The 15,111-nt window shown below is 33.1% G+C and overlaps 1 protein-coding gene across 1 annotated transcript in view; it reads right to left on the bottom strand.

Moving 5' to 3' along the window:
• Positions 1-815: 815 nt before the first annotated feature.
• LOC142338424 (uncharacterized) overlaps positions 816-15,111 on the bottom strand; it is a 51,677-nt gene continuing 37,381 nt past the window's right edge. The window contains exons 9-10 of the mRNA XM_075388182.1: positions 7,101-7,238; positions 816-1,185 (exon numbers count right to left, since the gene is read on the bottom strand). Of these exons, the coding sequence (XP_075244297.1) occupies positions 1,018-1,185; positions 7,101-7,238 (306 nt within the window). The 3' untranslated portion in view covers positions 816-1,017. The remainder of the gene's footprint in view (positions 1,186-7,100; positions 7,239-15,111) is intronic.

Raw genomic sequence — 15,111 nt, 5'->3', positions numbered from 1 at the left:
GCATTCTATACAATTCTCTATGAAAGTATATGCATATTTGCGTTCCTTTGTAGAACCAATATCAAAATCTGGCAATTTGCTCCGGAATAAGCATTACTAGCTTTATTATTGAGCCATCCGGCAATACTTCAAATTACTTGGATACATTTAACCGCAATAGATTATGAAAAATTTACCCATAATATTTCACCAAACAAATAAAATTACTTATATTTAAAAATATTAAGAATACTTAAGTAATGATTTTTGGGGATTTTCGGTTAATTAGCTAGATTTAATTGGAATATAGAAAGACTGGAACAAAAATATTAAACCACAATCATGATGTTGAAGACACAATTTAGATTTTATTAGGAACTTTTTGTTAGAATATGATGATGAAGATAACTCGCGCGTAAAACCATAAATTAAGAGCTAATGCGGCAGGTTTCAACTTTGTCACCTCAAAGGCTGCCATCGACATACTAGGTCTCGCGGGCAAAATTTTCACATGCCGAACCAACCAAGGATTTCAAAATCAATTGAGCACTGTTCTTCTGGCAACTTTCTTGGTGACAGAGTCAGCCCGCAATACAAATGCAACATCGCTTATACAATCATTTCGCAATTTTAAAACAATAAATACACATCGCGATATTCACTATTTAGCCCCGCGCAGTTTGTGTTCATGCCCAAGTTTAACAACCGTTCATCAGAAGCAGATACCCAAAAATACGTGAACCAATGGAAGTTCGTAATTAAAGTTAGAGCTGTTCCCGTTTCCCCTGCTGCGAAATAACTTATCACTATCCAACTATGCATCTATCCATCCATGATTGTTATTTTCATACTCTTATAATGGTATGTAATATAGAAAATGGCTAAAGCCACCTCTTATTAGACTATGCAAACCATTAAGAAAAATGCTTCTTACGTTGTTTACAGTCTGATAAAACGCAAACTTGTTCACGAGGGAAAAGCATTGAGGCTCATCCATCAAGTTTAAAATCAGCCATAAGTTCGTATAAACAAGTGGAATCAAGGGGCGGTTTGAAGTAGCATTTCAATGGTCCTGCACACGATAGGGAAATTTCGTTTCTCCACGATGTCATAGGGCGAGCAGATCTTGTTCTGAGGCAACCCTGCTCCAATGCATGCATCCACAAAATGAATGGCATTCTGCAATCGCGTCTTAACAAGGGGTCCCTGTAAACATTGAAAAACTCCCTCAGCAAATATTTTCGAACAACTTAGTCAACTTTTGAATCCTGGTTTGATTTGTTAATTCAACCACTTATATGGTTTCCAATGATAAATGGTAACATAAAGGGGCAACATAAATCTACTTTTCAGTTTTAGTTAGAAATTTTAATTTAGATTTTAAAATATAGCTACGCCCTTCATTGCTTTTGATGTCATTTATTGCCATGGATGCCTTTGCAAACAATTTGATTTCTGCCCTTTTCCAAAGTCCTTAATTGTCATTCATCATTCTTCAAATGTATGAATCGTTGGTGTGCAGGTTTTAAGGAATTGCAGTGTGAACAACTACTTAACATGTTATTAGTGAGGTTTTTCTGGCACCCTTAGCTTAAAAAAGTTTTAAATGTCTTTTAAAGATCTTTTTTCTTTTTTGTTTGACCATGTCACGTCATATGCTTGGTTGACCGTGAAGTTGTCGCTGCGCTAGAGATACTGATAGCCATGTCATCAGCTGAGTCAGTTCTATTGATCGTAATTCAGGACTTGTTCTGCTTTTTCTGTTTCAGCTCAACTTTATTTGTTGCCAGTGACGTCACGATCACTTGAATTCAGCTTTTTAATCACGCTGTCACGCATTTCTTTGATTCAATGGCCTGCTTGGTGTCAACGTTCATACTTACCGGGGCGAGGTTTTTGTTTATTCAGTTCAATAAGTCTTCCAAGTCCGGCTTTTAATGGTGTTTTATTCAGTAGCATAAGGCAGACACTAGATATCCGGAATCCTTTTGAGAATACGTCCATTGAAAAAGGCGGCTATAACTACCTTTTTGCAATAATTGCCATTGGTTCTAGCCGCAAAAAAGTGTTTTTCTAATCACGAAAGCGTTAAATATTTTTCTAAAATTTCTGGCAAAGTTAATTTACATGAACATTTTAAGCCTGATGAAAAGAAACCATTTTTTACTGAAAAAATTTGCATCTGTTATGAAATTGTCGTCCTATCTCCTCTTCTTCGGTGGAACAAAAAACTTGTCTCATTTTGAAAACTTGCCAATTTTTGTTAAGATAGTTACCTTTTAGTGCATTTTTTGGAGGAAATATTGCTTTGAACGAAATTATTTCCTCAGCTCTTTTTTCTCATATGGTTTTTTATTTTGAATTTCTTTGTCTGCAAAAATAATGCAAAAGGACTCAACATTGGTAGCAAAAATTGGTGGCCAATTAAGTTACCAAAATTACGGCGCACCAGAACACCAATAAGAACTGTCATTTTGCAGACTGAGCTCACACCAAAATAGAAACAACGAAAACATTCAAAACTATGAATCAACTTTTATCAACAAAAAGGCAATCAATTTTCGACAAAACTCGCTAAAACTTTTTGCGCTTAAAATTTTGCGCTAAAACTAGTAATAATCAGAAACCGATGAGACCTGCCATCAGTGTGATTAAGTGATAAGACGGCAATGAGTACCACAAACTATAAAAATTCAAATAAATCAATTTAAAAAACGAACAGCGTATGTCATAGGAAGCAAAAAACTGAAATGAACCACTTACATCCATTAATCTAACCATCCTCAACAACCGATGAGACCCAGCATTGATGTGACAAAGAGATAAGACCACATAGTCAACAAACACTCGCATAAAAAATTGGTATCAAAAAACAATTGGTGTCAAAGTTATAGAAAGCAATAGCTTTGAACTTAACCAATCAAATCCATCAATCAAGACAACAACAAGCACAATTACTCACCAACCTCAAAAAAATAAAAAAAATCTTTGAGAACACAGAGTCAAAGTTATGAAAAACACCAGCCATGATCTGCAACAACTAAATAGGTTCATTGATGACTCATTAGCAACCAATGAGTCCTGTCTGTAATGATACCAATCGATAAGATAATAGAAATAGTGTCAGTCATAAAAAGCATCAGATGCCCATTGATGAATTCAAGCAATTGCAAATACGCGAATTAGAACAAATATATATCAAAGGATTAGCACTCAAGAGTAGAAACACTGAAAATAGAAGTCGAATTGCCGCACGTTAAAAAGTCGCTTGCAAAAACCGAAATTGTGTTCAAATACCATTTTTCCACTACACTTCGAAAAACAAAGCTTCAAACCTACGCCAATTTTCGCTTCTTCAACTAATCTAGCGTCATCAAAACCAAAACTCCAAATTGACATCTCACTGAGTTAAAAATCCAAAAGTGCAATTATATCTTAAAAAACATAACCAAAAGAATTTCGGAAACTATTCGAAGTAGCAAACTGATCATCCTCACTGACCTAATGCACATTCCACATAATTGTACTAAGCAATTTTAAACAACAAGAAAAATAACCTGACAAGAAAACTGTCAAAACTCACTTTTAGTTGAAGAAACTTACTTTCAGTTGCGCCTCAAAAGAATTGGCAAAAGACCTTGTAAGAAAAAAAGTTTGCAACAAAGTATCACTTAACAGATAACCTCATAAAATGGGTTCATAAGGATAAAAACAAGGAAAGTCAAATGAGATGACGGTGCGCTAAACAGAAAAATAACATCCTCCATAAAATTCTTTAACAAGATTTTCAACGAAATGCTAAAATTAACTTCCTGACCATTATTCCGAGAAAAATTTTAATTCAATCTTCCGGTTTACCGGTGACCAACCCATTAATTAAGGGAGAGGAATTAAACAAAAAATGCAAAGAACTAGAAAACCGTCACAAAATTGTATAAATTTAAGCGAACAATTATTTCGAGCCTTCAATTGTCACTCCATAGTAGCAACACCTATGAATAGCTCCTAAGTAAGAATTCACCTAGAAAAACTACAGTGAGAAGCATAAGATCTGCTTCAAAAATATTACCGTTGAAGTAAAATAACGTAAGCGACTAACGTCGGGCGAAATGCTCTCAAACGACCCGCGAGTGGTTGGCTCTCTCAGAAGCTAGTCAAGGTTTAGTGAAGGGAAGTGAGGTGAGGGTAATAAATGATGACAACACGCCACATAACAGCAGTTGAAGAGCGGCTTCAACAAAAGAGTCAAGGAAAGAGAGAGAGAGAGAGAAAGAGAGAGAGAGAGTGAGAGAGAGAGAGAGATAAAACAAGAACGAGAAAGAGACGGAAAGAAACTCCAACAAAGAGAGAGAGAGAGAGAGAGAGAGAGCTAAAAAAATTTTTCGTGCTGAGATTCGACTGTGCGACTTCTAGTTTTCTAGCCTTGTTAGTAAGTGCAAACTTCAAGAAAAATTTCTGCAGTTCGCATTGAAAAAAATTGCTCAAAACCATTTTTGTCTGAGTTCTGCCATGTAACCCGTCTGCAAGACTTAAAAAGTTTCGTTGGCCACTAATGATAGCTAAACTCAGAAAAGGACCAAGATACTCAAAAAATTAAAAAACAATTGCAAATATTAACAAAATCTTGCTAAAATTCGTGATATTAAAATCTTCAGAGCCATTTCATTGTCTCAAGAGACTATCCAGTATCCCCATTTCAAGCCTAAAATATTTTCACAGGCTCAAAGATCATTTAACTTGGAACTTGTTAAAAATTTTTACAAAAATTTGAAAAAATTTCATTTCTATCAAAAAAGTGCCAATACTCGAGTCATAAACATATTGCTAACAATTACATTAACTCTAGAAACTATGTAGCAGCTAATCATCAAACCTGGGCCCCTAGTGCTGGAAAAAATTCAAGAATACTCAAAAAATCTTGAAAAACATTTAAATACATTCAGAATCTATGCAGTAACATATTATCAAACCCTAGAGGAGGTTCCTTGGCTCTTGAGGCTGGAGAAACATAAAAACTGACATAAAAACAAAAAAATTGCAAGTTTCATCGAAAATTGCTTAAACTTGTGCTATAAAAAAACTTGAAACCTATTCCAGGCCAAAAAAAAAAATTTCAAAAACTTATCAAACCCTAAAGAAGGTTTTTTGATGCCTGAGGCTAAGAAAACCTGGTTAATGACAATAAAGGTCAAAAAACTTGAAAGAAATTTTTGTTTAAAAAATGCTGAAATTCTTGACGTTAAAATCTTGATAAACATTCTATTACATCTCGAAACTATACAGTAACCTATTAACACACCTAGAGGAGGTTCCTTGGCTCTTAAAGCTGGAGACACCTAAAAAATGACAAAAATCAATGATCAAAAAATTGCTAAAATTTGTGACTATTGAAAAGTTGAAAACTATTCCATGGCCAGTAAAAATTTTTCAGTAAAATATTATCAAACCGTTAAGGAGTTTTTCTGGCCCTTGGGTCGGAAAAACTTGAATAATGACAATAAATGTGAAAAAACTGCCTAAATTCGTGATGTTGAAATGGTGAAAAGCATTCCATTACCACTTGAAATTGTGCAGTAATCTATTATCAAACCCCAGAGGAGTTTCCTAGACACCTGACTGAAAAGAATCAAAAAGTGACAGAAATTTTACAAAAAGCTTGAAAAAAATTGTGAAAATTACTATAAAATCGCGTGTTTTTGTTTGGATTACCAAAACATAGAGCTCTTTAAAAGGTCATAAAAAGTACTTATGTCTTGTAAAAGACCTTTATTAACTTTAACCAGCCTCAATTCTAGTGTGGTCCAACAAAAAGTTCGAGAAATGTCGAAAAAATACGACAAAAAATGGCAACATTTTGGGCTCATATACTCCTAAAAATGACCTTTTAACCTTAAAACACCGCTTCCCGGTAACTTCATCACACTAAGCAGTCGAAGGACTACTAAACGAGGCTAAGGGTCTCCAATGAAACTTAATGGGCACTACCTGTTTGACCTGTTTTTAAGGACGAAAAGTCAAATGGTTTAGACGAAAAATCGGTCAAGCGAAAAATCGCATTAAAAATACCAAAAAGACTAATAAAATCGCTACAAACTCCATTTGAGAGCAATTAAAAACAACTGCTCCAAAGCTTTAATCAAGGCAAAATGGTGAAAAATAGCCAGAAATTGAATTTGAATGTGTAATATTTGCTTCAGATGGTCAAAAATGCTTCGAAACAAACTATTAATAGTTTAGATAATATAATCGAGAGAAAAAAGCTTTGAAAAATCCGCTAAAAAAGCATTTTTCCTAGAAAAACCCGCTTTTCATTGAAAAAGCGTAGACATTTTTTCACAGCTATTTTTCTCGCTCTCAAAAAAGTATATGAACAGAAAACCACTCCCTCTTTTCTCTGCTCTTCAATTTGTTCAGCCGCTTGACCTAATCACATAGTTTTAATTGTGGCATTGAATATTACGTCGTGATCAAAAACACTACGAAAATTATTGTTAAAAAAGATGCTCCACCAATACTCCTCTTCGACTCGTTACAAAAACAGCACGCCAATACAATGCAATTACTTTGGATTGTAAAAAAAGGAGAGCGCCTAAATAATAGCCGTTGAGAGGCTGACGGCGGCTATTAATAATTGCTAGAAACTTCTAGATGAATTCTAGAACGACTAGAAGAGCTATTTTTATAGTCCTTTGAAGTAACCTTTAGCTATATTCGCAACTCAAGAGAAAACTCGGCAACTTTTGAGAGCAAATATTTTGTAGAAAGAGAACCACAGGAATACAACAATTGCTTCAAATTTCATTTGAGAGCCAAACGATAGATAAATTTGATTTCCGAACATTATAAACTCTAGCATGCTTTCATTTTAAAAATACTTAACAGTAGCTCAATTCAATACGTTGGATCACATACATATATAGACGAAACAGGAGTGTCTGCAAGATAACTCTTATCAAAAATTGTAAGTACTCTAAATAAAGGAAATTCCTGTAAACTTAAGCTGTAGCAACAACAGCAAAGAAAATTAAATTATATTTTCCTTATTTTTCATATGCGTGATTTAAAGGTTCTAAAAAGCATTGATACACTTAAACAAATAGAACAACTATTTATTAAATTACATGTGAGGGGTATTTGATGTTGAGCACTGTTGCATTGGGAATCTGAAGGGCGTTGATAAAATTACAAAGGTGCACTCCATCTGATAGAGCCTCCTGCAGATCACTGTCCAATCTCTCCCCCAGAATACCTTCTAACACCTGCAACACCAAAGCCATATTCAAAATAACCCACCACACAATTCAACATCACATTCGATGTCACAAAATATGATTTCACCAAAGGACGGCACAACATTTAGGTTCATGAACACGACCATTGCCAAATAAACTACTCCAAAACAACGACGTCAGCTTTGCTTCCAAGTAGCCTAGTCGCTTCATATCAGAAATTATATCACCATAATGAACTACATAGATCCATCTCATATAGCCGCCTTTGAGCAAGATATAAACGTACAGACAATAGAGGTGCGCTGAAAGTAAAGAAAACTCCCCCATCTTTGCGGTGCTGTAACCTATAAACCTACAATCATCCCACAATGCAGGGCATATTTCGGAGAAACTATGAATGGAAAAACCCCGGGAGCATGTTCTAATAAAAAGTCGACGAAACTAATTGCACATTTTGTTACAGCACAACCTGCATGCTGATTTTAGGCACAAGTTTTTCACGTCGTTTTGGAGCATATATACACCAACCAAAGCAGTAGTATAACGTGAGCAAAGCTGGGGGGCCAAAAAGGAAGTACCTATGTATTAACATTAGGTATAGCCCATTTTCCCTCAAATCCCAAAGATGTACCTCACAGCTTGATACCCACGCTGTTCACACGAGGGGGATTAGCAAGTTAATCCCTTAATATTAAATTAGGCCATTTACCCATTCCCATATTGCACTTTAATAATGTAAATTTCCAAAGACGTACCTCACAGCATGACACCCAAGCTGTTCTCTCAAAGGGGATCAGTTAGGTAATGTTTAATATTAAATTAGATAGGGTGATTCATTTACACTTACGTACGGTTTACGTGATTTTCAAAAGTGTACCGCACAGCATGATACCCACGCTGTTCACACGAAGGGGATTAGCAAGATAGTGCCTTAACAACAAATCAGCAAGGACATTGACCCCCTACCGTAATGCACTTTAATAATGTAAATTTTCAAAGACGTACCTCACAGCATGATACCCAAGCTGTTCACACGAGGGGATTAGCAAGATAATCCCTTGATATTAAATTAGTAAGGTCATTTACCCTTTCCCATAATACACTTTTATAATGTAAATTTCCAAAAGTGTACATCACAGCATGATACCCAAGCTGTTCACACGAGGGGATTAGCAAGAAAATCCCTTGAAATTAAATTAGTAAGGTCATTTACCCTTTCCCATATTACACTTTAAAAATGTAAATTTCAAAAAGTGTACCTCACAGCATGACACCCAAGCTGTTCACAAGAGGGGATTAGCAAGATAGTGCCTTAACAGCAAATCAGTCAAGTCATTGACCCCCTACCATATTACAGTTTACTAATGTAAATTTTCAAAAGTGTACCTCACAGCATGACACCCAAGCTGTTCACACTAAATGGATTAGCAAGACAGTGTCTTAACAACAAATCAGTAAGGTCATTGACCCCCTACCATTTTACACTTTAATAATGTAAATTTCCAAAAACATACCTCACAGCATGACACCCAAGCTGTTCACACGAGGGGATTAGCAAGATAGTGCCTTAACAGCAAATCAGTCAAGTCATTGACCCCCTACCATATTACAGTTTACTAATGTAAATTTTCAAAAGTGTACCTCACAGCATGACACACCCCAGCTGTTCACACTAAAGGGATTAGCAAGACAGTGTCTTAACAACAAATCAGTAAGGTCATTGACCCCCTACCATTTTACACTTTAATAATGTAAATTTCCAAAAACGTACCTCACAGCATGATACCCACGCTGTTCACACGAAGGGGATTAGCAAGATAGTGCCTTAACAGCAAATCAGTCAGGTCATTGACCCCCTACCATATTACACTTTACTAATGTCAATTTCCAAAGACGTACCTCACAGCTTGATACCCAAGCTGTTCACACGAAAGGGATTAGCAAGATAATCCTTTAATAATAAATTAGGATGACTCATTTACAGTTACGTACGACTTTTCAAAAATGCACCTCACAGCATGACACCAAGCTGTTCACACAAAGGGGGATTAGCTAGGTAATGTTTTAATTTTAAAATAGATAGGATGACTCATTTACAATTATGTACAGCTTACGTGATTTTCAAGAATGTACCTCACAGCATGATACCCAAGCTGTTGACACGAAGTAGATTAGTAAGATAATCCCTTAATAACATTATCCCGCGTAGATAAAAAAATACCCAATTCTGTCTAAAAATTACCCAAAACTTGCTAAAAAGTACCGAATTTTTGCCAAAAATAGACAACTGTTACCAAAAATTATCCAATTATTACCAAAAAATACCAAATTCTTGCTTAAAAATACACAATTCTTACCAAAAATATCCAATTCTTGCAAAAAAATACCCAACTCTTGAAAAAACACCCAATTCATGCCAAAAAATACCGAATTCTGTCTAAAAAATACCCAAAACTTGCTAAAAAGTACCAAAAATTAGACAAATGTTATCGAAAATTATCCAATTATTACCGAAAAATTCAAAATTCTTGCCTAAAAACACACAATTTCTGCCAAAAATACCCAATTCTTGCTAAAAATATCATATTCTTGAGAAATCACACACAATTCATGCCAAAAATACCCAATTTTATCTAAAAAACACCCAAAAAATGCAAAAAATTACCCAATTCATGCTAAAAAATACCCAATTCTGTCTAAAAACTACACAAAACCTGCTAAAAAGTACCCAATTGCTGCCAAAAAAAAGCCAATTATTACCAAAAATTATCCAATTATTGCCAAAAAATATCAAAGTCTTGCTTAAAAATACCCAATTCTTGCCAAAATACCCAATTCTTGATAAAAAATCCCCAATTCTTGAAAAAAATGCCCAATTCTGACAAACACTTTCCAAAACCTTAAAAGAAATTAAACAATACTAGTTGAAATTAGCCATTTCTTACCAAAAAAAAACTACATTTTTGCCAAAAAAAATTTAATTCCTATCAAAACCGAAACAATTCTATTAAAAACTGTCCAATTCCCGCCACTTATATTTACCAAAAGTAGCTGAATCTTGTCAAAAATACTCAAATTTTACCCAATTTTCTTTAGTATTGACGAAAAACACCCAAATTATAAGCAATATAACAAAATTTTATCAAATATTTATCCAAAATATATCAAAAATTATACAACTTGCCATCATCTGTATTTATTTAAATTCATTCTGTCAATCCAATTATTTAGTGATCTTACAAACATCAACTTTTGACATCTTCTTTTGTCAGAGCGAATCTTCTCAGGTGATCGATAGAGGTTTTATGAGCACAAATTTATCAGGAATTTTTTCACTATCGTTAGAAATTAGTCGTAAAATGTATCAATTAAGTCCTCATACCAAAAAATCATGTCATACTGTCTTCGCAAATACAGACAATTAGGTGATTTCATCCTTGCAATGGAGCCGCTCAACAAAATGTAGGTCAACTAAGACGTATGATTACCACAATTACCGAATTACAGATACCTAGGTATTGTATGGGGTCATTGAACTCATGTGACCCACATCGAAAACAAAACTTTACAAGTCTCAGACAACACGGAACTAAGCAGATTCGTCCGTGGACATTTTTGTTACTATGAGTTGTCTTATAGACCAATGTATAAACATTTACCCGGATTTTTTGAGCAGGAGAGAGAACTTAAATTCCTCTGGTGTTTGTCTGACGACTTTGAAAATTTGCAGAAACCTGATAAGGATTGTGACGAGTGGGAAAATGGGTCACTGACAGAGAGTTTTATTGCAAGTAGAGAAGAAGAAAACGCAATTGACCCCAAGTTTGGCCTGAAAAAATTTGACAAGACAGCTTCCTTGTTGTGTTTTTCTACGGAAACTGGGCAAGATGCAAAGAAAGAGGTACAGGGAGCGTCGGCTGTTAAAAGCAATTCACTAAAGTCTGTCGGAACCAACCTTAGTACAATCTAGCTTGCTGATATGCCTCGCTATACTCTCCCTCACTTGACTAATGAAAAACTCAATACTAACATCATGTGACCTTACTAAAAACAGAAATGACATAAACACTAAATCATTTTCTACACAACTTTCATTGACTTAACAAAATGTTTTATAAGATCTTATCGGCTAAGAGGTTTTTTGTTCCCAATTCTTCTTTGTTTTAATTAAGTTTCATTGGCTCGATATATTGAGGGTAATTTTCAAGATATTTCAGTCATTTGTTTCTTTCCCCTTACATTGTTCAGTTACCCTTATTCATCCAGGTTTTCTTATTTTCTGCTTCCAGATCTCATCTTTTGCTCAATTCAACAAAAGTAACTACCAAAAGTAGTAGTTCCAGTCATATCTTTTGGTAGTTTCATTCTTGTCAACATATTCAATTGTTACGGAAACATACTTTCATGGTTTTCCGAAAATGAAAAACGCAAAAACTCTTTCTTATCAGCCTGTAAAATATGGGACAAAATAATAAATTCCGAATAAAATGACCAAAAATTTCCTCATACAGGAATTATTCGTTAAGCAAGTTCCTTTCTTGACTTTTTCTTTACTAGATTGAAAGTTTTTCGATTACACGCTTTACTGCACGATTCTGCCGAAGGGTCCAGGATACTGTTACATGTTACCAAATTTTCCCAGACCATGTTTCATGGGTTAACTGGGTTAATCTTTTTTGTTCTGTAATCTAGAAAAAGGAATGTCTCTCGTTGTATTTGATATTGAGTGCTTGGAGGGGAAAATTGTTAAGGAGTTGGGTGTTTTCAAGGACGGAATTGTTTTGGGATTCAGTTTCCTGCCACCCAAAGACTACCAACCTACTTTTCAAGCAAACTGGAACACTAAAAATTTACATGGGATCAATTGGAACAGTGGAAAACTGGAATATATTGAGTTGTCATCAATCATTCACCAATATTGTTCACCTACAGCAGAATACTTTGCGAAAGGGTTGGAGAAATATAATCTCCTCTCAAATTACTTGTGTAAAGATGTGGAGAATCTAGATGTTCTTGGTTGTCCAAAAGTTTCGAAACTTCTCAACAATTTGGATACTGACTGGGATTGCAGCAACTATCCGTATCGACACGAAAAAACCTTTCACTGTGCAGAGAAGAAAGCTTATGCTTTCGGAATTTGGACTCTTGATCATTTTGATAACGTATAATATTTGTAATTTCTAATTGTATTTGTGATCGTTTTGTAATTAATTGTTTTTATTTTACTACTTTTTAAATCAGAGAAAGGTCGCATTGGAATATGATTAGCTCGCTGCAGCTTATATGATGGTATAATAATGCTAGAAATTGGCTAGTTTTCAAAATAATAATAGATATTTCTTTTGAAATTGGGAACCAAGAAATTTCAGTTTAAAAGGTCACAGTAAAATGAAATCTTAAAAATTTAATTAAAAAATTATTCGAAAACTTCAAAAACTGGAGATTTGAAAAGGAGAAAAATTTAAAAAATACAATTTTTATTGAAAACCTTATGTCAAAAACGATATTTTGAATCAACATGTATTTTAAGAAAAAACGACTATAAAAAAATTTAATTGAACAAAAGTAGCTTAAAAACATCAAAAACTAAAAAACCGAAAATAAAAAAAATCAATATACAAGTTTTTTTGTTTAAAACTTCATGTAATAAAAAACTTTACGTTTTTCACTTTTTTTTATGTAAAACAATGCAAAATAGTGCCTTAAAAAATTAGTTTTAAACAAAAAACAATAAAAAAAATAAAAATGATAATGTATAAAGAGTACGTATAGCCCATTTTACCTCAAATCCCAAAGACGTACCTCACAGCATGATACCCAAGCTCTTCACGCGAGGGGGTTTAGCAAGAGAATCCCTAAATATTAAATTAGTAAGGTCATTTACCCATTCCCATATTGCGCTTTAATAATGTAAATTTCCAAAGACGTACCTCACAGCATGACACCCAAGCAGTTCACATAAAGGGGATTAGCAAGATAGTGCCTTAACAACAAATCAGTAAGGTCGTTTACCCCTTACCATATTACACTTTAATAATGTAAGTTTCCGAAGTCGTAACTCACAGCATGACACGCAAGCTGTTCACACGAGGGGGATTAGCAAGATAATCCCTTAGTTTTAAATTAGTAAGGTCATATACCCATTCCCATATTGCAGTTTAATAATGTAAATTTCCAAAGACGTACCTCAAAGCATGACACCCAAGCTGTTCACACGAAGGGGATTAGCAAGATAGTGCCTTAACATTAAATCAGTGAGGTCATTGACCCCCTACCATATTACATTCTACCAATGCCAATTTTCAAAAACGTAGCTCACAGCATGATACCCAAGATGCTACACGAAAGAGATTAGCAAGATAGTGCCTTAAAAAATTAGTTAGGTCATTTACCCTTATCAGGTTGCACTTTACTAACGTCAGATTCCAAAGACGTACCTCACAGCATGATACCCAAGTTGTTCACACGAAAGGGATTAGCAAGATAGTGCCTTAACAACAAATTTGTTAGAATGAATCATATGTCCACCAGAAGGAACTAGGGGTATTAGTAGTTATTAAGGAAACAGCGGGTATCCAACTGTTGGGACATAAGCTAATTACTCAATATCATGGGTCTTTTTTGAATTGGGTATATATTGAATTAGGTATTTTATTGTAAAGTTGTGAATTGGGTATATATTGAATTGGGTATTTTGATGTAAAAATTTGAATTTAATTATTTAGTTTGAAAAAAATGTTTTACTAAAATAGTTTTTAATCAAAGATTTCGTTTTTTACCTAAGGTTTTTAACGAAAAATGTAAATTTTAATGTTTTTTATTTTTCTATTTTTCCATTTCTCAGTTTTTGAAGTTTTTCCAATGTAAAATTTTCAATTTTATTGTTTTTTTATTAAAAAATATTGTTTTACTAAAATAATTTTTTTTCAAAAATGTCGTTTTTTACATAAGGTTTAACAAAAAATGTAAATTTTGTTGTCTTTTGTTTTTCTACTTTTACATTTTTCAGTTTTCGAAGTTTTTCAATGTAAAATTTTTAATTTATTTCTTTTTTCATTAAAGAGTGTCGTTTTACTAAAATTTTTTTTTTCAAAAATGTCGTTTTTCACATATGGTTTTTAACAAAAAATGTAAATTTTGTTGCTTTTTATTTTTCTATTTTAATATTTTTCAGTTTTTGAAGTTTTTTAATGTAAAATTTTCAACACAATTATATTTTTATTAATAAATGTCGTTTTACTAAAAAACTTTTCTTTCAAAAATGTCGTTTTTTACATAAGGTTTTTAACAAAAAATGTAAACTTTGTTGTTTCTTGTTTTTCTATTTTTACAATTTTCAGTTTTTGGAGTTTTTTTCATGTAAAATTTTCAATTTAATTGTTTTTTTCATTAAAAAATGTTGTTTTACTAAAATTTTTTTTTCAAAAATGTCGTTTTTTACATAAGTTTTTTAACAAAAAATGTAAACTTTGTTGTTTTTTATTTATCTTCTTTCACATTTTTCAGTTTTTGAAGTTTTTTAATGTAAAATTTTCAATTTAATTATTTTTTTTCATTAAAAAATGTTGTTTTACAAAAATATTTTTTTCAAAAATGTCGTTTTTTACATAAGGTTTTAACCAAAAATGTATATTTTGTTGTTTTTTATTTTTCTATTTTTCCATTTTTCAAATTTTGAAGTTTTTTCATTTACAATGAAAAAACTTCAAAAGCTGAAAAATGGAAAAATAGAAAAATAAAAAACAACAAAATATAAATTTTTGGTTAAAACCTTATGTAAAAAACGACATTTTTGAAAAAAATATTTTTGTAAAACAACATTTTTTTAATGAAAAAAAAAATAATTAAATTGAAAATTTTACATTAAAAAACTTCAAAAACTGAAAAATGTGAAAGAAGA

Source organism: Convolutriloba macropyga, chromosome 4 (genome assembly GCF_964194025.1).
Source record: "Convolutriloba macropyga chromosome 4, txConMacr16.3, whole genome shotgun sequence".
Classification (NCBI taxonomy): domain Eukaryota; kingdom Metazoa; phylum Xenacoelomorpha; order Acoela; family Convolutidae; genus Convolutriloba; species Convolutriloba macropyga.
The sequence above is the reverse complement of the archived record's forward strand: the minus strand, read 5'-3'. Positions and strand labels throughout refer to the sequence as shown.